Below are 21,964 nucleotides of genomic sequence, written 5' to 3' on the forward strand. Positions count from 1 at the left end.
TTGTTCTTTTCTCTTCTTTTCGAATTTAACAAAGCCATAATTCCATCTTGCAAACAAGTAGGTACTCTCTGAGTGAATTCTAACTAAACTGCTTTTAACAATTTTATAACAGGCAACAGTGCCTTTGTGTAGACAAATAAAAATTATTTTATGACCCATGCATTTGTCGGCTATGCTAAAGATCGAATTGGTATTCCTAACAAAGTAATAAATATTTATTACCCTAATAATATCTAATCCAGCACTACCGGCCGTTGACGACAAACCATAATACCAAACATAATTTAAATTTTTAGTAAATTGTAAAAAAATATTCTTTGACCTGCAAAATATGCTAATAAGCGGTATTATCTAGTTAGATCCTATTCCAATAAACAGATAAATTTATTAAGGAGTAAATGGAAATGTTTCGGGAACTTGAATTTATATTCCATAAACCGGGATATTCCTATAACAGGGATTCTAATAAGCGGGTTCGACTGTACATATAATCCATATTCACAAAAGTGGAATTTAAAGAATGCCGACTGGAAATTATATGAACAGTATTCGGAAGATGTATTCTCTCAATTTAAAGATATAAATTCTTATGAACAAATTTTGCACAATATAAATACAACTGCATCCTACTGCATCCCCAAATTTAAAATAAAAAAACCGACTTCCAGAGGAAAATACTGGTGGGATTTAGAATGTGAAGAAGCAGTCAGAAGAAGACAGGAAAGTTTTTGTATATTCAAAGAAAATCCAAACCATGAAAACCTACTTAAGTATAAAAAAGATGATGCACATGTCAAGAAGATCACTAAACAAACTAAAAGAAATAGCTGGAGAGATTATGTCGGATCCCTAAATAGGTCAGTCCCTATTAAAGATGTATGGTCAAAAGTTAACCGAATAAAAAATAGAAAAACAAAGAACAAAGTCCCTGTTATTCTGTCGGAAGCTTCGTGGATAGAAGAGTTCCATCAAAATATCACACCGCCGTCTGCAGAATTAGTAATTCCTGATTTACAACTAAATGCTCTGTACGACTATCCAGAACCAATCCGTTTCCTAGTCAAACCATTTTCTGCCACTGAACTAAACTTTGCGTTGAAGAAAAACTCAAATTCAGCACCAGGTACCGATAATATCCATTACTCGATGCTATCAAATCTTTCAAGAATTGGTAAGGCTGCACTACTAAATATATATAATGAAATTTGGATGCGCCGCATAAAGATTCCTGACGATTGGCACGTTTACACTATTATTCCGGTTTTAAAACCAGAAAAATCATCAAAGAATTGGGATTCTTACCGTCCAATCGGTCTAGCTTCCTGTATTCTAAAAACATATGAGAGACTTATTAAAAACCGTCTGGAATTTTGGCTAGAAAAGAACGACCTATTACCAAGAAGTCAGTTTGGTTTTAGAAAAGGTAAATCCACACAAGATAGCCTCTGCCACTTTTTAATAGACATTTATAGTTCCTTTACTTATAAGAAAGCAGTTAGTGCTTTGTTCTTAGATATAAAAGGGGCTTACGACAACGTTAATCTTCACATACTATACGCGAAAATGTTGGAAATAGGAATACCCGAGATAGTAACATGGAACATCATTAACTTATACATTAATCGAGCAGTTCACGTTAGATTAAATGGAGATCAATCTAACTCCCGATACACATCTTTGGGACTACCTCAGGGTAGCATCCTAAGTCCTATATTATATATACTGTATACTGCTGACTTAGAAACTAAACTTCCTCAACACATAAAAATCCTACAGTACGCTGATGATGTTGCGATATATGCAGAAAATAAGTCAATAGATAGATGTAATAACTACCTTAAATCGACATTGAATATTATAAAAAAATGGGCTACCGATAATAACTTAACAATATCAGAGAGTAAATCAACCATTGTTACCTTTACTAAAAAACGATATGTTCCTCAAAGCCATCTACAATTTGATAATACTAGTATTCCTTATAAAACTTCAATAAAATTTCTTGGCGTATTTTTAGACTCCAAATTAAATTGGAAAGAACACACAAATTACATATTACGAAGAATGGAAAATGCAATGAATATCATGAAGACTGTAAGTGTCAGTAACTGGGGAGCTGATCCAAACATATCAATATTACTATACAGAAATTTGATAAGATCAATCTTAGACTATGGATCTATTTTTTATGGCTCAGCATCAAACTCTGTACTCCAAAAAATCGAGAGGATCAAAAATAAGGCACTTAGGTTATGCACTGGTTATCTTCGTAGCACACCTATATTGGTCATGGAATGTGAGCTTAATGAACCTCCACTTTCATTACGCAGGGAATACCTAAGTGAGAAATTTATAGTTAAAACAGCGGTTAACGATAAACTGCTATTAAATAAAATTGTTCATTTAACCACCTCATACCTAACTCATTATTACTGGGAAAAAAAGAAACTGCTTTTAGTTGTGGAAAGCTTCCTCAACGTTTCTAATTCCATTGGCGACATACACCAAATTGAACAAAGCTCGTCTCGAAAGCTAAATTATGAAGATTATTTATCTCCAGTTAACTGTCATTTAAGTAATATTCGTGCGACAGACTTCCTTACTAAAATAGACCACCTTCAGTGTGTACAAAAAAACTGGGGGAGTTATCAGAAATTATATACGGATGGTTCAAAAATGGAAGGAAAAGTTGGATATGCTATATATTACCCACAAAAAAGTATAAAAATAAACAACAGATTACCTGATAAAATGACAATTTTCACAGCTGAACTCATTGCAATCAAAGAAGCATACAAAATATGTATTAATCAAAAAGAACTCAATTATGTTATATTTACAGACTGCCAAAGCATTGTAAAGACATTGAAATATAATGTACATAATTTTGCAGAAAATTATATCATCAGTGACATCATAGCAATGAACAGTGAAGCTTTGAAATCGGGCAAAAATATAATATTGTGTTGGATAAAAGCACACATTGGTATAAAAAACAACGAAATAGTAGATGATCTGGCTAAAAAAGCAACAACGAAGGAATCCACTCTGCATACTTATCAACTTCCTATGGGAGACATAATTTCTATTATGAGATCTATCAAACGGACGAAATGGCAGGAACAATACAATAATTCAGACAAAGGAAATTATTACAAAAAAATCCAGCCTACACTTCCCATCAAGACATGGTTTAATCAAGTTTCCAACAAAGGCTTTATCAAAACTATTTGTCGAATAAGAAGTAATCACTGTCTGACTCCAGCCTACAAAAGAGAAATAGGACTTGTAGATAATGATGAATGTTTATGTGGAGAGCTAGCTGATCTACAACATATGCTATTAGAATGTCCTTTACATTTTATTGAAATATCAAACTTTTTTGCCAATCTAGTTCAAGTTAATGTACAATTTCCTTTTAATCTTATATACCTTTTACAATCAAACAATCTAGATGTTTATAAAATTTTGTACAACCATGTTAATTGTTTAAAATTAAAGCTCTGAGAAAAAAAGAAAAAAAAATAAAAAAAAATAAAAAAAAAAAAAAATAATTAAATAAAATAAAAAGTTACTAAGATCTAAACCTCCGCGAGGTTGAATCGGGTTTAGGTCTTAGCGCGATAAAAAAATATACAAAAAAAAAAAAAAAAAAAAAAAAAAAAAAAAAAATAAAAAATGTAATAAAAAAAAATGTTAAAAAATATAATAAAAAAAAACAGAGTAAAAAAAACAGTAGTACTAATAGTTTTAAATTTAGATACTAACCATATATTTTGTAAAAGAGAGAATTCAAAACACATTGACTGGCCAGTTGGTTGCTTAAACCAGTGCCAATAAAACATAAACACACACAAACACGTCCCTCAAGTTAGCAGAACAAAGTCAGCAGAACACAGTTATTCTTATACCATAATTAAGTGCTAATTTAATGCTAATTTAATGTTCCAAGAAAAAATTTATTGCTCTTCTTCTTTAAAAGTTATCGCACGTTCTGCTAACTTGAGACTCAAGTTAGCAGAACAAAGTCAGCAGAACACAGTTATTCTTATACCATAATTAAGTGCTAATTTAATGCTAATTTAATGTTCCAAGAAAAAATTTATTGCTCTTCTTCTTTAAAAGTTATCGCATGTTCTGCTAACTTGAGACTCAAGTTAGCAGAACAAAGTCAGCAGAACACAGTTATTCTTATACCATAATTAAGTGCTAATTTAATGCTAATTTAATGTCCCAAGAAAAAATTTATTGCCCTTCTTCTTTAAAAGTTGTCGCAGGTTCTGCTAACTTGATAATCTAGCTAGCCGAGCAGTAGTTCAAAAATTGATAAATCATTTATAATTAAATGCCAGGGTATTCTCTGACGTAAATGCAAATTTAATGTTTCAAAAAAAATGTATTGCTCTTCTTCTATAAAAATTATCAAATTGTCTGCTAACATGATAATCTAGCTAGCAGAACAGTAGTTCAAAAATTGATAAATCATTTATAATTGAATGGCAGAGTATTCTCTTACTTAAATGCAAATTGAATGTGCAACGAAAAAATGTATTGCTATATTTTTTAAAAAGCTATCGCACCTTCTGCTAACATGATTTTAAGCTAGCAGCACAGTAGTTAAAAATGAAAATAGGGGTCGTGTGATAGCTCGTATGAAAGGTTACTCAATTATCTTTTCAGTAATATAAACCTTACCATAATTACTTATACAGGTTGGCCAATAAAACACTTGTGAATTAAATAAATTTACAAAAAAAGAAGAATGTATGTAATTTATTTATATCGGAACAAATTGTACTACTGTCAGAAAATAGAAAAAAAAATGTTTATTTCACAAATAAACATCGCTTCCGCTTAAATTCAACGTTAAAGCTTGCACCCACCTGTCTGTTGGCAGTTTGAGCATCTAATTTAAGCGAAAAGCAGTGTTTGTTTGTCATATAAATATGTTTTTATATTTTCTGACAGCATTAAAATGTATTTTGAATTAAATAAATTACATCCATTCTTCTCAATGTGTGAATTAATTTACATTAAAATTAGTTTTTTTGGTCACCCTGTGCAAATAATTATGGTAAGGTTTATGCTACTGAGAAGATACATTAAAATGAAATGTCACAAGACCTGTCAAAATACATGTGCCGTTTTCGTGGTCTGACCTTTCCAAATTTTTAACCTGTTCCACAATTAAAACTTCCCCTGTTCCAGTGTTCCCACATATCAAAGTTTGACCGACTAGACACCCTTAAGATATTAACAAATTTTCAGCTTGCTATTAATCAACTTTTTTTTCATACGCGGGATCCAGACCTATTAATAGTGGTACCGAAATCCTTTTTTTTATTGCTGAGTCGGAAGTCATTGTAAAATGATATTTTTTTATTATTATCGACAACGTTACAGTCCCAACCGTTGATAATCGCTAAGATTTTTGAATTGTCAGAAAGGCGGTCACGGTCAATATTATTGAAGCAATATTGACGAATAATAATGGTAAAAAAACTTCAATTGTGCATTGAAGAAGAATGGTTATAGAGTTTCTAATCGCATCTGCTTTTGGTAAATATTGGTAAAATTCCCATGGCTTCGTCCGACCAAACGCGAATGTTTATCATCTGTTTCTTGAAATGTGAGGGTAAGATCCATTTTGTACATATAATTGATTGTTTCCTTGCAGCAAGTGTCTAGAAATTCTATAAAATCTCATGCCATAAAGAGTTAAGCAAAGCTGTAAACGAATTTGTACAATACAGCCCCAGTAAGGTTTGACCCCTTCAAAGAATAACAACGTAACTCTAGGTATTAGATAGCACTAGTGGAATTAAATTTGTTTTCCGAAAAAAAAAGAGAATTCAATTTATTGTTGGAACATTTCATTTGCATTTAGTTTAGAGAATACTGTGGTATTCAATTATTTGATGATTTATCCATAAGTATTGAACTACTGTTCAATGTTAAAGTTGAACTACTGCTAGCTTGAATTCAAGTTAGCAGAATATGCGATAACTTTTAAAAAAGAGCAATACATTTTTTCTTGGAACATTAAATTTGCATTTAATTCAGAGAATACTCTGGTCTTCTTTTTTACGTGCCATATCCACGACGGAAGTATGTTGTTTCTAATATTTCCATTCCTTTGTTGACTCTTCCCATGGCTTCGTTATTTGTTACATGCTCGGTCCATGATGTCTTCAGGATTCTTCTAGACACCCACAGTTCAAATGCTTCCAAATTTTTAGTAGTCGACGCGCTAAGTGTCCATGCTTCTATCCCGTAAAGTAGAGTCGAGAAAATATAACACATTGCCAGCCTAACTAGGCTATACGGTGATGAGCGTGCTAATAACCGGCAAAATAGCGCAAAAGATGGAAACATATTAAATGGTGAGATAAAAAGAAATAAAACTAGTAGAATTGTTATATTTAGCGATAGTAACATATAAATTGACATTATATTGATTGTTTCCCACCTTTATAAGTATCATAGGAGTATGTCAACTAAAACTGTCACTGTGCCAGTGGCATTTCTCAAATTCGTCCTATACGTCTAAAGGTGGGAAACAATTAATATAATGTCAATCTATAAGTTACTATCGCTTAATTTAACACTTCCACTAGGTTCATTTCTTTTTATCTCACAACCTAATATGTTTTCCATCTTTTGCGTTATTTTGTCGGTTATTAGTGCGCTCATCACTGTATACAGGGTATCCAGAAACTCTCCCGACAAGCGAAGACTGGAGATTCTTGGAAGATGGCGTATGGAATTAGTTTTTCTTAAATATCTCCAGAACACTACTATTTATTTACAAAAACGATAACTTTTCTGAATTTTTCTGGACACCCTGTATACAGGGTGTCCAGAAACTCTACCCACAAAAGAAGACAGGAGATTCCTGTCTCCCTAATTAGTTTTCCTTAAATAACTCCAGAACGCTTTTATTGACAAAAATAAAAATTGGTACACATATTTATCTTCCAGAGATAAATCCATTCCATGCATTACGAATTACTAGTACCGGTCATAGCCGTCCGTTTTGGGTGGGCAATAGATATTTTATCTTTAATTTTTTTATCTTTAATTTTGGAGCATGTTTGACTCTGGATTATTAAATTCTGAGATATTCTACAACTAAAAGGTACTCTAGTTTTAAGTCGATAGAATACACCGTTTTATAGAAAAATCGGTTTAAAATTTTTTCTTTTTTGAGTTTCCAAAAAGAAATTAAAAAAATATTTAGAAATCCGAAAACTGGTATGTTTATTTATATTTCAGAGATAAATCAATTTCATTAAGGGGATGGGTACGTATTTTTGGCTGCAATGCTATTAAAATGGGGATTCATTTTTTTCGAATCCTGAGAAAACTAATAAGTATTTTTGAAAAAATTAAACACAGAATGAAAGATTACAGTCTTAACGAGGGCCGAAATTCCCTGAAAACTTCTATAATGTTTATTTTAATAAGTTACAGGGGCGACAAACTAAGAGAAATTGTGGTGTGATTATTAGTTCCAATTATCTCGTTGAAAAGACACTTCTTATTTATTCTAAGGGATTTTCGGCCCTCGATAATAATTTAGTCTTTCATTTATCAAATTTTTGACCTAGTGTTCTGCTAGCTTGATTATCAAATTAGCAGAACATGCGATAACTTTTAAAGAAGAAGAGCAATAAATTTTTTCTTGGAACATTAAATTAGCATTTAATTCAGAGAATACTTTGGCATTCAATTATAAATGATTTTTCAAATTTTTGACCTAGTGTTCTGCTAGCTTGGGTCACAAGTTAACAGAACAGCGATAACTTTTAAAGAAGAAGAGCAATAAATTTTTTCTTGAAACATTAAATTAGCATTAAATTAACACTTAATTATGGTATAAGAATAACTGTGTTCTGCTGACTTTGTTCTGCTAACTTGAGTCTCAAGTTAGCAGAACATGCGATAACTTTTAAAGAAGAAGAGCAATAAATTTTTTCTTGGAACATTAAATTAGTATTTAATTCAGAGAATACTTTGGCATTCAATTATAAATTATTTATCAAATTTTTGACCTAGTGTTCTGCTAGCTTGAATCTCAAGTTAACAGAACATGCGATAACTTTTAAAGAATAAGAGCAATAAATTTTTTCTTGGAACATTAAATTAGCATTAAATTAACACTTAATTATGGTATAAGAATAACTGTGTTCTGCTGACTTTGTTCTGCTAGCTTGAGTCTCAAGTTAGCAGAACATGCGATAACTTTTAAATAAGAAGAGCAATAAATTTTTTCTTGGAACATTAAATTAGCATTAAATTAGCACTTAATTATGGTATAAGAATAACTGTGTTCTGCTGACTTTGTTCTGCTAACTTGAGTCTCAAGTTAGCAGAACATGCGATAACTTTTAAAGAAGAAGAGCAATAAATTTTTTCTTGGAACATTAAATTAGCATTAAATTAGCACTTAATTATGGTACAAGAATAACTGTGTTCTGCTGACTTTGTTCTGCTAACTTGTAACATTTCAAACATAACATCAACACAGAAGTAAAGACATGGTTTATTAATATTTTGCGAAAAACACTCATAAAAATATATATAGTTGTGTCTGATAAGTAAATAACATTTTTTTTTAATTCTGACTTCACCTACAGAAACTCGATTTTATGGTAGGTATATGTACAGTGTGAGCCAAAATGTTCGCGGCAAATGAGAAATGTTTTATTATAAATCTCTTAGAAATATTTCTTCCTGATAACAGTTGGTGCTTAAGAGAATTTCAGTTTTGGCAATAGAACATTTAATTTTTATACACATAGTATTCTCATAATAAACTCAAAGTTTAAAATATTGAAAGATTAACAACACAGAAATTAGAGAGTGTCATAATAGTATATTATGCAACGAGCATTTAATGATGGTCATTATGAAGCGAGTATGAGGGATACGAAACGAGCCGCCTAGCGGCGAGTTTTGTATAGAGTACGAGCTTCACAATGATCATTAAATGCAAGATGTATAGACGATTTTTTCTATGATCATTCACAACAAAAAATATATTCAGATTTATTAATTTTGTAACGCAAATAAAATAAGTAATTTGTCAGTTTTGACATATTGAGAATTGTCAAAGCCATCAAAGTATGTATTTGACTCGTCATTGGTCACTGCGCGAGTGTCACCTTCATCGCGAATGCCATATCGCGATTCTATTGGTTACAAATCTGTATCGTAATGAAAATCTGTATCATAATGAAGTTTATTATGATACAGATAGTGAAATAGTAATTGATATACCAGGTGTTCACTTATATTTTCCCCCATTTTTACTGCCTATAACTTTTAAACGGCTTAAGATGGAAATATGCGGTTTTTGCTGAAATTTTGTATTTTAGTAAAAGTTTTGTTTGAATGTACCCTTGCATTATCATAATGAATATTCAAATCTACCTAGAGGTAATAGTGTAAACGATGTCCTTCCAGAGACTGACGAGGAAGATTGAGATCAACTTTAATATTGCTGACGTGTTTTTTATTGCTTTTGTCATGAATCTCACTTGTTTTTTCGAAGAAATAAAGTATTTTTTAGTACATATTATAAAAAGGAATGAATCCCTCTGATTGGATGTATACCATAATAAAAATTACTAAACAAGTAAAAATCTTCCCTTGTAGATGGTATATAATTTATTTAAAATTTTCTAAAATAGATCTGTTGGACTCAAAGTGGGTACATCACTAGTACAATACAAACAAACGTTTTCGGATTAATTAGTCCATCATCAGGTTAAAGCTCCAGATTCAAAATAGTTGAAACTAGCTACTGAGGTAGGTCGAATGACCTTACCAATATAAAAAATTAGCCATTTCGGCTACATCGAGAGCGACAATAAGTCGATTTTGCAAGAATAAAGCGTATTTAAACTATAATCGAGTCTTCATCTTGGCTTCAAACTACATGAGTTACAAACTCAAACAGAAAGACATAATTTCAGAATATATAATCATTCATTCAGAATAGATTTCTGTTTCCAAAGACAAGGTGGTCATATTGAACACCATCTTTAAGGTTTTCCTTTAGATGCTTTCTCTTTATACATCAATATTAATTACACAATAAAATCTTTTTCCTATTGTTTGCATAATATTAATGGTCAAAATTAGCCATTAACAGATAATATGTTGCATCGGCAATAGAAAACTATAACAAAATATTGTAAAATAATTTTTTTTTTCATATGTGGGCGATTCTATTTAAAAATAAGTAAAACTTAAATCGCTGGTTCATTTAATTAGACAAAGCGAAAACGGCGGGTTCTTTGGAGAAAATATTCCCATGAGATTTTTTGCATAATCACATTCGTGAGACATCCCAGAATAAGGTTCAAGAAGTCGCCCACGCGAAAAGTGGTGCAAATTTTTTTGAACAATTTTTTTAATTAAATTGCAAAAATCAATATTTTTGGCCGGAACAATTTTTTTTAGGTTTTTTGAATAATTCTGGATAAAAAAGGTCTCTTATAATTTTTCTTTAAAGTTAATCGTTTTCGAGGTAAAAGCATTTTAGAATTAAAAAAAAAATCGAAAAATTGCGATTTTCAAGGCTTAATAACTCGGTTAAAAGTTATTACTATGAAAGTCAGAAACTAACTAAATCAAAGTATAAAGCTCCCCCTACAAGATCCTGAAGAAATTTTTGTAATTACTTGATTACTAAGCTGTTATTTTCAAGTAAAAATAATTAGCGCCATGCACGTGTTAGGCGGCCGTCCATGATGAGTGCGAAAGAGATGCAATTCAGGCAGTCCAATGGCGCATCTAACTCGCACTCACATTTACAGCCGCGTCAATAGGATCTTTTTTTTATGGCATAGACTTGGGTGTCAATTAGCCAGTCACAACTTTTTTGTTTTCTGTTCATACATAAAGAAGGCAATGAGGTCCTTAGAGTTCCATAGCAAACTCTTATACAGCTCTCTACTCAGTTCAAAAGCTGGTCGCTATGGACTGTCCAAGTTGCTCACCACATTTTATATATAGGATCTTACCACTCATTATTAATATTTAAAAGTAACAGCTTAGTAATAAATTAATGACACAAATTTCTTCAGCATCATGAAGGGGGGACTTTAAATTTTATTTAGTCACTTTCTGACTTTTATAATAATCATTTTTAACCGAGTTATTAAGTCCTAAAAATGGCCATTTTCGCGTTTTTAAATTTTAAATTGCTTATAACTCGAACACGATCAACTTTAGGGAAAAATTGTAAGATCTTTTCGGTCCGGAATGGTCCGAAAAATCTAAAAAAAAAATTTCTCCGGGCCGAAAATACTGATGTTTGCAATTTGATTAAAAAAAATTGTTAAAAAAAATTGGACCACTTTTCGCATGGGCGACTTCTTGAACCTTATTCTGGAGTCTCTCACGAATGTGATTATTCAAAAAAAAAACTCATGGGAATATTTTTTCAACGAACCCGCCGTTTTCGCCTTGTCTAAATATAAATACACAACATTTTGTTACTATATCATACGGGGTGTGTCACAGATATTTTTATGTTTCCAAATTTTATGCGCACACTGTATATTTTAGAAAGACCTACCTGTTCGGTGATAATCCTTTCTTTTGGCTCGATTTGTGACTTAAGCTCCTTAATTTTGAAGTCCAAAATAAACTTAAACTTTTCAAGCTCTTGATTCTTACTCTTTAACGTAAATATTCTTTTTTCCTTTTCCTCAATAGTTTGATCTCTTTCTTGGATTTCTTTCTTCGAATCGATTATTTCCTTTTCTAATTCATAAATAAAGTTCTTGAATTTAATGTGCTCATTTTCCATAGTAAAAACTTTGTGTTTAAGATCCTCTACCTCTTTCTGAGACAGAAGATATTTCTTTTTAACAACAGATATTTCACTTCTCAGTCTAACGTTTATATCTTGTTCCTCTTTTAATTCCTTTGTGTGAGATTCTTTTAGTTCGTAAATTTCTCTGTCAGCGTCGTCTTCTATTTGTTGTTTTATGATTTCATGATCTTGCCTTTCAGTTTTATTAGTTTCCATTAACTAAAAAATAATACAAGTGGACAAACAAGTGGACTAAATGAAATATAGGCGGAGAGGCAGCGCCGAAAAATCTCTCTGATTTTACTAAAACTAGTTTTTTCACAGTTGATTAGCGTGATTGTATAGAGAAACATACTGCGGTGGGTCAAGCGAAACGTAGAACAGGTGGTACTGACAGCTTGTCAAAGTTGCTTACCTGCGGAGGTAATTAAATCCATTTACTAAGGCCTACAATCAGTACCTACAAACATTCTAAATTGAATATAAATAAAAGTTATTATAGTCGGTCAGCTGTATAACGGGACAGAGCCGGTCGGTCGGCCTCAATGAATGTACAGGGTTATTCATTATATTTTGGCTCCCTTGTAAACTGCTTTATTTACAGAATTAGAAAAAAATGTAAAACATAAAAGTTATTCGATTTTTTAATTATGATTTTTTGACATATATATCGAACTAGTGACATCATCCATCTGGCCGTGATGCCGTAATCGACTATTTTTTAAAATGAGAATAGGGGTCGTGTGCTAGCTCCTTTGAAAGGTTATTTATGCAGTAATATAAACAATGAGATCATTTTTTATACAGGGTGAACAAAAAACATTTTTGAATTATTATTAATTAAACAATTAATTTAATTTAAAAATTTTTTTTGGACACCCTGTATAAACAATCATGTTAACGTTTATATTACTGAATAGGGAATTAAATAACCTTTCAAATGAACTAGCACACAATCCCTATTCTCATTTAAAAAATAGTCGATTACGTCATCACGCCCAGATGGATGACGTCACTAGTACGACATATATGTCAAAAAATCATAATTTAAAAATTGAATAAGTTTTGTATTTTACATTTTTTTCTAATTCTGTAAATAAAGCAGTTGAGGGGGGTCAATATATAGTGAATAACCCTGTACATTCATTGGAGCCGACCGACCGGCTCTGTCCCGTCATACAGCTGACCGACTATAATAACGTTTATTTATATACAATTTAGAATGTGTGTACTGATTTTCAGCCTTAGTAAATTGATTTAATTACCTCCGCAGGTAAGCAACTTGGACAAGCTGTCAGTACCACCTGTTCTTCGCTTCGCTTGACCGAACGCAGTATGTTTCCCTACACAATCACAGTAATTAACTGTGAAATAACTAGCTTTAGTAAATTCAGAGAAATTTTTCAGCGCTGCCTCTTGGATTAATACTTATTAGTCTGGATTACGGAAGATCTAAATTAGAAATCAGAAACTCAATCGAGAATAGCCTTTTTGAAGATGAGGAAATTTCTGAGTAACCAAAGACTCAATCTGCACATCCAATATCGTAAGGTGAAACGTGAAATTCATGGTTGTCAGCCGTGTAAATTTAGATCCCGAGGCACTAATGGCAGATAGCGAAGAGATCCAGAGAGTCGACAGATTCACTTACCTTGGAACTACCCTCAACTCACAATGGGACCACGCTCAAGAGATTAGATCCAGAATTGAAATGGCACGGTCTACATTTATCAAGCTGAGAACCTTGCTGTGCTGCAGTGATCTTAGTTTGGGAACAAAGATGCGGATAGTGAGGTGCTACGTTCTTCCAGTGCTACTGTATGGAGTTGAAGCCTGGACACTGACGCAAGCCACTGAAAAGCGGATTGAAGCCTTCGAGATGTGGATCTACAGGAGGATACTAAAAATATCTTATGTGGACCATGTCACCAACATTGAGGTTCTACAGCGCATGACAAAAGAAAAAGAAGTGCTTAATTTAGTAAAACAACGTAAGCTTGAGTACCTTGGCCACGTGATGCGGAACGAAGAAAAATATCGAGTTCTTCAACTCGTCATGCAGGGCAAAGTATTTGGCAGGAGAGGACCGGGACGCCGTCGTATCTCGTGGTTGAAAAACCTCCGACAATGGTTTGAGATAACCTCCGCGGAGCTGTTTCGCAGAGCAGTCAACAAAACAATGATTGCCTTGATGATCGCCAACATCCGGACCGGATAAGGCACTGAAGAAGAAGAAGAAACGTTATAATTATCCCCTCTATTCTTCTGTTTAGTGCCGAAGCTTGGACTGTTAATTTTGACTTAATGAGAAAGTTGGAAGCTTTTGAGATGTAGGTAGCATTTTTGCAGAATTTTGAAAATACCATGGAGCAATCATATGATGAACGAAATGGTGTTGCACGGAATGGAAAGAGACAGAGAACTTTTGAAAACCTTTAAAAGGAGAAAAACAGCATATTTGGGGCACATACTTAGAAATAGTAAGTACGAGTTCTTACAGCTGATTATGAAAGATAAAATCAAAGGAAAAGGGGTCCTGTAAACGACAAATATCCTGACTGAAAAACATTCGCGACTGGACCGGGTTAAACACAGAGGCTTTTAAGAAAAGCAGAAGATAGAAACTAATTTAATGTTATGTTACGTCTTCTCTGTCCTTTTTATGGTGTTTAATGATGGACCTTAAACGAGGATATGTGCCGAAAGTTGGAATCATTTCGGAGAATTCTTAAAATCCCATGGACTGATCGGGTCACAAATGAGGAGGTCCTTAGAAGAATGGGAAGAACCGAGAGGTACTGACCACCATCAAATCTCGAAAGTTGGAATACTTTGGACACATTATGCGAAATTAATCCAGATATGCCCTCCTACAAGCCATCCTACAAGGAAAAATATTTGGAAAGCGAGGTCCAGTAAGAAGAAAAACATCCCGGTTAAATAACCTCAGAACCTGGTTCAACACAACATCTGTGCAGCTTTTCCACGTTGCTGCAGATAAGGTGAAGATTGCCATGATGATCGCCACCATTCGTCACGGATAGGCACATCAAGAAGAAGAAGAGACTAATTTGAATGGTTATAGCCAATCTTCATTAGTGAAGTCGACACTAGAAGAAGAAGAAAAACCAAATGTGAAACATCAAAACTTACTTCATCATAGAGAAGTTTTGCTTCCTGCAGTTTTATTTCATAGTCTTCAGTAATGGCTGCCTCAGATTCATCTTTGGCTTTTTGCAACTCAGTATATCTCATATTAACGTCGGCTAACATCCTGTTCATTTTATTTTCATAACTTACAAACTTTTCGTACTCTGCGATTAATTTTTCATTGTAAGTGGCTTCTAATTTTTGTAAAACTAATTCATGGTTTGATTTCATCTGACTGATCTGTGCGTTGATGTTATTAATTTCTTGAATATGCTCTGCTTCCATTTGCTAAAAAATAAATAAATTATTATATGTCATTCGTAGGTTTACAAAAATTTTAAGAGAATAATATAGCGAAATGTTTAATTTTAGTATATAGGGTTGGTCGAAACCCGAAATGAGTATTTTCTGAGTTTTCTTAAATGGAACCCTGTATTTTAGTATTGAAATCAAATGATATTTTAGGGTACTTTTTTATTTCTTAAGCATTACCTATACCTAACTGCTTTAATTTATGCGTTATTCGTGATTCTTTAAGCCAAACATGAATTGCAACAAGAATTACGTAATATTTTATTAGGTTGGCCGTGAAAATATTGAATCAAAAATATTTTATCCAAAATAAATACATATTAATTTGGACCGATCCTTAATTTAATAATATTGGTCAAAATAACAAAATACCTACGTAGTTAAAATTGTTGGTGCGTAAAATTTTAACAAAAACATACAATCTTTTGTCTAGTTGGCTATGACTTTGACACTAGATTTGCTTAAACATTTGACATTATATTATTTTTATAGTTCCAGTTGCTTTGTTACCATTACTAATATAAATTTCTAACGAGGAACTGATTAAGGGGATGGGCGCAAAATTTTTGACTAATGATATTCAAATGCATTCATTTTTTTTTTCGAATCCTGAGAAAACTAATAAGTATTTTTGAAAAATTTAAGCGCCGAATGAAAGATTACATTAATACCGAGGGCCGAAAGTCCCTGAAAACTTCTATAATGTTTATTTAATTATGTTACAGGGGTGAAAACAAGAGAAAATTGAGTGTTATTTTTAATTTCAAATATCTCATTCAAAAGAAACTTTTTGTTTATTCTAAGGGACTTTTGGCCCTCGGTAATAATGTAATCTTTCATTATTCGTTTAAATTTAAAAATATCTATTAGTTTTTCCAGCATTCGAAAAAAATGGACACTATGTCCGTGGTGATATTTTCCAAATCGAACATTCGCTATCTTTCTCATACAATGCACTCAGTCGACATAATATGCTGACAAGACAATGACAATTTCAAAAATTTGACAAGGCTTCAGGAATATTGTGAGTTGTTTATTAAATAATCTTGATAGTGTATTTGATATATAATTGATTTAAAATATGAAATTAATAAAAAGTTATTTATTGTTTATTATTTATGAAAGATCCAAGCAGAAAATACACCAGGATATATTCTGTGATGCAAGTATTTTGTTGTTAAAGATGTTAAAAATTTATATAACCGGTCCATAGATAGTAACAATATATTATTAAAAAAATCACTTTATCACTTTTCCTCTTTTTTCGATTAAGTATTACTTTTTATTGTATAGTAGGTATAAATTATTGTAATCAGTGAATACATAGTTATCGAAAAAATAATCCTATAATTATAGCGATTACACAAGTAACGGTTGTCCAAAAACATTCAAAAACTGAACGAAAATCTCTATAATGCTAATGACAATGTCATTGAACTACTAATGTTTACATCTGCAGTTTCCATATCAGTGGAATTTTATTAACTTACAAACTTACCTCGTTTTTTAATTTTAGCTCTTCAATAGCATTGCAATATTCCTTATGAACATCTTTGAGTCTACTAGCAGCAAGTGCATCAGTCTGCCGTATCTGATAAGAATGCTCTGTTTCCAGTTCTTTCATTCTAATTTGTAGATTTCTTATCTGCATCATCTTGTCCTCTAATATTTGCTTGGATATAAGAATCTCACTGGATGATATCAAATCCAATTTGATTGCTTTGTCTTCGGTGTTTAGAAGTTTCCAAAATGTAAGTATGCCTTCTGTTGAGGCAGTTATTAAATATTTATCGTCGCACGATAGCACCATCTAAAATACGTGTGTTCATCAGAGATTTGATCTCTAAAAATCATAAGAAACTGAATTTTGCTGAAAATGTCCATTTTGGGAGTCCAAAAAAAGGTACAAGAAATTAATAGTCTAGTAAAATAAGATTACACTACATGTAAATCAAAATGTAAATTCGTACAGGTTGGAACAAATTTTATATCAAAGTTTAGGTGAGTACAAAAGATCATTGTTTAAATAATTAAAAAGGGGTCATTTTTGCACAATATTTACTTTTTTAACTGCTGCGGTAATTTACAATTGAATGAAGGTATTTAGGGTTTTTTTCTACAAAGCTGAAGGACAAATCTTTCACTTAAGTCTTACGAAATTAAATTTGACCCACTAGTTATTTTAATAATTATACAGGGTGAGTCATGAGGAACTGTACATACTCCTACCTCGTATAGAGGCTCCTATGGGGAATAACAAATGACCATTAAAAAGTGTCTGCTCCCCTTGTTTAATAATATACAGGGCGAGTTTCGCATTTTGACAGAAATTTATATTCGTCATAATTTTTGAACGGTCAGATCGATGTGTCTCTTACTTTGGTCAATCGTTACACTATGTCTATATATCTTAATATTGTAAAAAGGAGATTTTCCGTTAAATAAATAAATAAATAAACTATTACCACCTAATCAACTGATCTATTCAAACTAGAAAAAAATCAGGTCCGGCTTTAAAAAATTAGTTCGTTTGGGTCTTTCCCAAAAAAAATTCACCCTGTATACGCTTTTTAAAAACTCTAATTTGAATTTTACAAATTAGACAAATAGGCAATTAAAATGACATATTTATTTTTTTCCCCACACGATTACTTAATTTTTTATAAAAAAATCAAATTTGACTATGAATTAAAAGTTTGACAAAGTAAACCATAGATTTAAAAAAAATATTTTTTTTATTACAAAAATTAATTTTTTTAACAAATATTTGATTTATGTTACCACCCAATCAACTGATTTATTCAAACTAGAATAAATCAGGTCCGGCTTTAAAAACGTTTGGGTCTTAGAAAAATGTCACCCTGGATACGCTTTTTGAAAACTTTAATATGAATTTTACAAATAAGACAAATAGGCAATTAAAATGGCATATTTATTTTTTCCCCCACATTATTACTTAATTTTTTATAAAAAAATCAAATTTGACTATGAATAATAATTAAAAGTTTGGTAAAGTGAACTATAGATTTAAAAAATTTACTTTTATTACAAAAATTAATTTTTTTAACAAATATTTGATTTATGTTACCACCCAATCAATTGATTTGTGCAAACTAGAAAAAATCAGGTCCGGCTTTAAAAACGTTTGGGTCTTAGAAAAATTTAAATTAGACAATTAGGCAATTAAAATGGCATATTTATTTTTCCCCAGACGATAACTTAATTTTTTATTAAAAAATCAAATTTGTTGAAATTGGAATTTTAACCTAAAAATGAAAAAAAGATGAAATCACGGTTTAACTCACTACAACGTTCCATTTTATTTTTTTTTCTGAAATTTTTTAGCTCATATCTCTTAGCATTGTGAAGACTATGACAATTGTTGTAGACTTTCAGTCTTCTTCTCGTAAAAGTTATGAATTTAAAAAAATAAAAGGTGCATATTCGTGAATTGCAAAGTTAAATCGCAAAAATTAAGTGAAAGAATTTAAAACTTATCTATTTGATCACGTCTATGTTAAACTATAGACTCCAAAGAAAAGTGTTATGGGGAGTTTTAGATCTAGACGTGTTATAGAAAAAAAAAATGGTGAAACTTTTAATTTTAAGAAAAACGTTGTTTAATTATTTTTATTTTTATGGTAAAATTGTGATGTTGACAAATTTGATTTTTTAATAAAAAAATTAAGTAATCGTGTGGAGAAAAAAATAAATATGCCATTTTAATTGCATATTTGTCTAATTTGTAACATTTAGGTATATTAAAGTTTTAACATTTAGGTATATTAGAGTTTTCAAAAAGCGTATACAGGGTGAAATTTTTTCTAAGACCCAAACGAACTAATTTTTTAAAGCCGGACCTGATTTTTTTCTAGTTTGAATAAATCGGTTGATTGGGTGGTAACATAAATCAAATATTTGTTTAAAAAAATTAATTTTTGTAATAAAAGTTAATTTTTTTTTAAATATATGGTTCACTTTACCAAATTTTTAATTCATAGTCAAATTTGATTTTTTTATAAAAAATTAAGTAATCGTGTGGGGAAAAAATAAATATGTCATTTTAATTGCCTATTTGTCTAATTTGTAAAATTAATTTTAGAGTTTTCAAAAAGCGTATACAGGGTGAAATTTTTTCTAAGACCCAAACGAACTAATTTTTTAAAGCCGGACCTGATTTTTTTCTAGTTTGAATAAATCGGTTGATTGGGTGGTAACATAAATCAAATATTTGTTTAAAAAAATTAATTTTTGTAATAAAAGTTAATTTTTTTTTAAATATATGGTTCACTTTACCAAATTTTTAATTCATAGTCAAATTTGATTTTTTTATAAAAAATTAAGTAATCGTGTGGGGAAAAAATAAATGCGTCATTTTAATTGCCTATTTGTCTAATTTGTAAAATTAATTTTAGAGTTTTCAAAAAGCGTATACAGGGTGAAATTTTTTCTAAGACTCAAACGAACTAATTTTTTAAAGCCGGACCTGATTTTTTTCTAGTTTGAATAAATCAGTTGATTAAGTGGTAATAGTGTACCGATTGACCAAAATAAGAGACACATCGATTTGACCGTTCAAAAATTATGACGAATCTAAATTTCTGTCAAAATGCGAAACTCGCCCTGTATATTATTAAACAATGGGAGCAGACACTTTTTAATGGTCACTTGTTATTCCCCATAGGGGCCTCTATACGAGGTAGGAGTATGTACAGTTCCTCATGACTCACCCTGTATATTAAATTTAAAAATCAAATTTGCAAAAAAAATTGCCTTTTAAATAAGCACTATAAATTATTTTGTTTAATAGGAGAAGTTGCGCTATATTACAAGTATTAAGAAAAAAATTTGTTAAAAAATATTTAATAAATTTATGAGATATTTAATTTGTTTATCAAATGTTACTATATTTTCAATTGCAAAGACGCGGTTGTTCCAAAAGAATATACACCTGTTTAAAATCTCATTACTTTTATTTTTATGTATGTTTTCGATAATGGTATTGATAAATTAAAATTTCAATTTAACTCCACTCTAAAATGACATTTGAAAATTGTTCTAATTTGTTTATTATTTGTTTTTAATAACGTCGCGAGAATTAAACATTTTGAAGTGCTGTTCCGATAATTGAGTTCCTGAGATAAAAATAAATTTTTTCTTCTTTTTTTTCCTTATAGTAAAAGATATAGTTTTGCTTATATAGGGGGTTTCATTAAGAATATTTAATCTCTGAGTTGTCCATTCTAAACCTCAAAATATTAAGATTTAACCAAAATCACTTAAATAAAATATGGCTCCTTATTGAGTTACAAGGTGTTTTATTTAAAAATTTAAAAATTATTTTTGCTCAGTATTTTAATACTATTCGACGCATCCTTTTCATACTTGGTAGCAAGTGTAGGTACTCTACACCCTATGAAATTATATTAAACGCAGGTTTCCGGCTATTACCAGAAGCATACGACAGGAGAAACCAAATGGTTGATCCTTCCCAAATTCTACGTCACTGGCGAAATTGCCATTTTAGCGCAATTTTTAGATTCTGCAATACTCTCTTGGTAAATAACTAACCCTTCACTCGTAATTATAAAGTCATTAGTTTTCGAGATATTTGAAATTAAACATGTAACGGTACAGTTATTTTGATTAATGTTTTCTGCCGCTTAATTTTTAATTTCAAATATCATGAAAGCTAATGATTTTATCGTTAAGACTGAAGAGTATATTATTCATTCTTAACGATAAAATCATTAGCTTTCGAGATATTTGAAACTAAAAATTAAGCGGCACAATATATTGTTCAAAATAACTAAATAATTATTGTGCTGTTAAATGTTTAACTTCAAGTATCTCGAAAACTAATGACTTTATCGTTACGAATAAAGAAGATGTTATTTACATAGAGAGTATTGGAGAATCTAAAAATTGTAATACAATGGCAATTTCACCAGTGACGTAGAATTTGGGAAGGGTCAACCATTTACTGTCCCCTCTTGTACGCCTCTGGTAATAGCCGGAAACTTGTATTTCACATAATTTCATAGGGTGTATAGTACTTACACTTTCTACCAAGTATAAACAGGATACGTCGAATAGTTTTAAAATAAAGAACAAAAAACATTTTTTTAAAAGTTTTAAATAAAACACCTTGTTACTCAATAAGGAGCCATATTATATTTAAGCGATTTTGGTTAAATCTTAATATTTTGAGGTCTAGAATCTACAACTCGGAGATTGGACATTCTTGATGAATACCATCTACAAGCAAAATTATATCTTTTCTACAAGGAAAAAAAGAAGAAGAAAAAACGACAAAAAAAATTTGGTAAGTAGTGAAAAATTCCCAGGAATCTGATTATCGGAACACCATTTCAAAATTTTCAATCCCCGCGACGTTTTTAAAAAAACAAATTATAAACAAATTAGAACAATTTTCAAATGTCATTTTAGAGGGGAGTTAAATTGAAATGTGGTTTTATCAATACATTTATCGAAAACATATATAAAAATAAAATTACCGACGTTTTACAGATATTTATATTCTTCTGATAACAACCGCGTTTATGCAATTGAAAATATAGTAATATTTAATAAACAAATTAAATATATCATAAATTATTATTAAATATTTTTTAACCAATGTTTTTTGCTTAATACTGGTAACATAGCGCA

At 31.0% G+C, this 21,964-nt stretch overlaps 1 protein-coding gene across 1 annotated transcript in view; it reads right to left on the reverse strand.

Moving 5' to 3' along the window:
• Nucleotides 1-21,964, reverse strand: part of LOC126881566 (cilia- and flagella-associated protein 57) — a 141,448-nt gene that overhangs the window by 32,240 nt on the left and 87,244 nt on the right. The window contains exons 10-12 of the mRNA XM_050645890.1: nucleotides 16,791-17,102; nucleotides 14,984-15,268; nucleotides 11,591-12,049 (exon numbers count right to left, since the gene is read on the reverse strand). Of these exons, the coding sequence (XP_050501847.1) occupies nucleotides 11,591-12,049; nucleotides 14,984-15,268; nucleotides 16,791-17,102 (1,056 nt within the window). The remainder of the gene's footprint in view (nucleotides 1-11,590; nucleotides 12,050-14,983; nucleotides 15,269-16,790; nucleotides 17,103-21,964) is intronic.

The sequence above is a fragment of the Diabrotica virgifera genome, chromosome 3 (assembly GCF_917563875.1).
Source record: "Diabrotica virgifera virgifera chromosome 3, PGI_DIABVI_V3a".
In the NCBI taxonomy this organism is placed as follows: Eukaryota; Metazoa; Arthropoda; class Insecta; order Coleoptera; family Chrysomelidae; genus Diabrotica; species Diabrotica virgifera.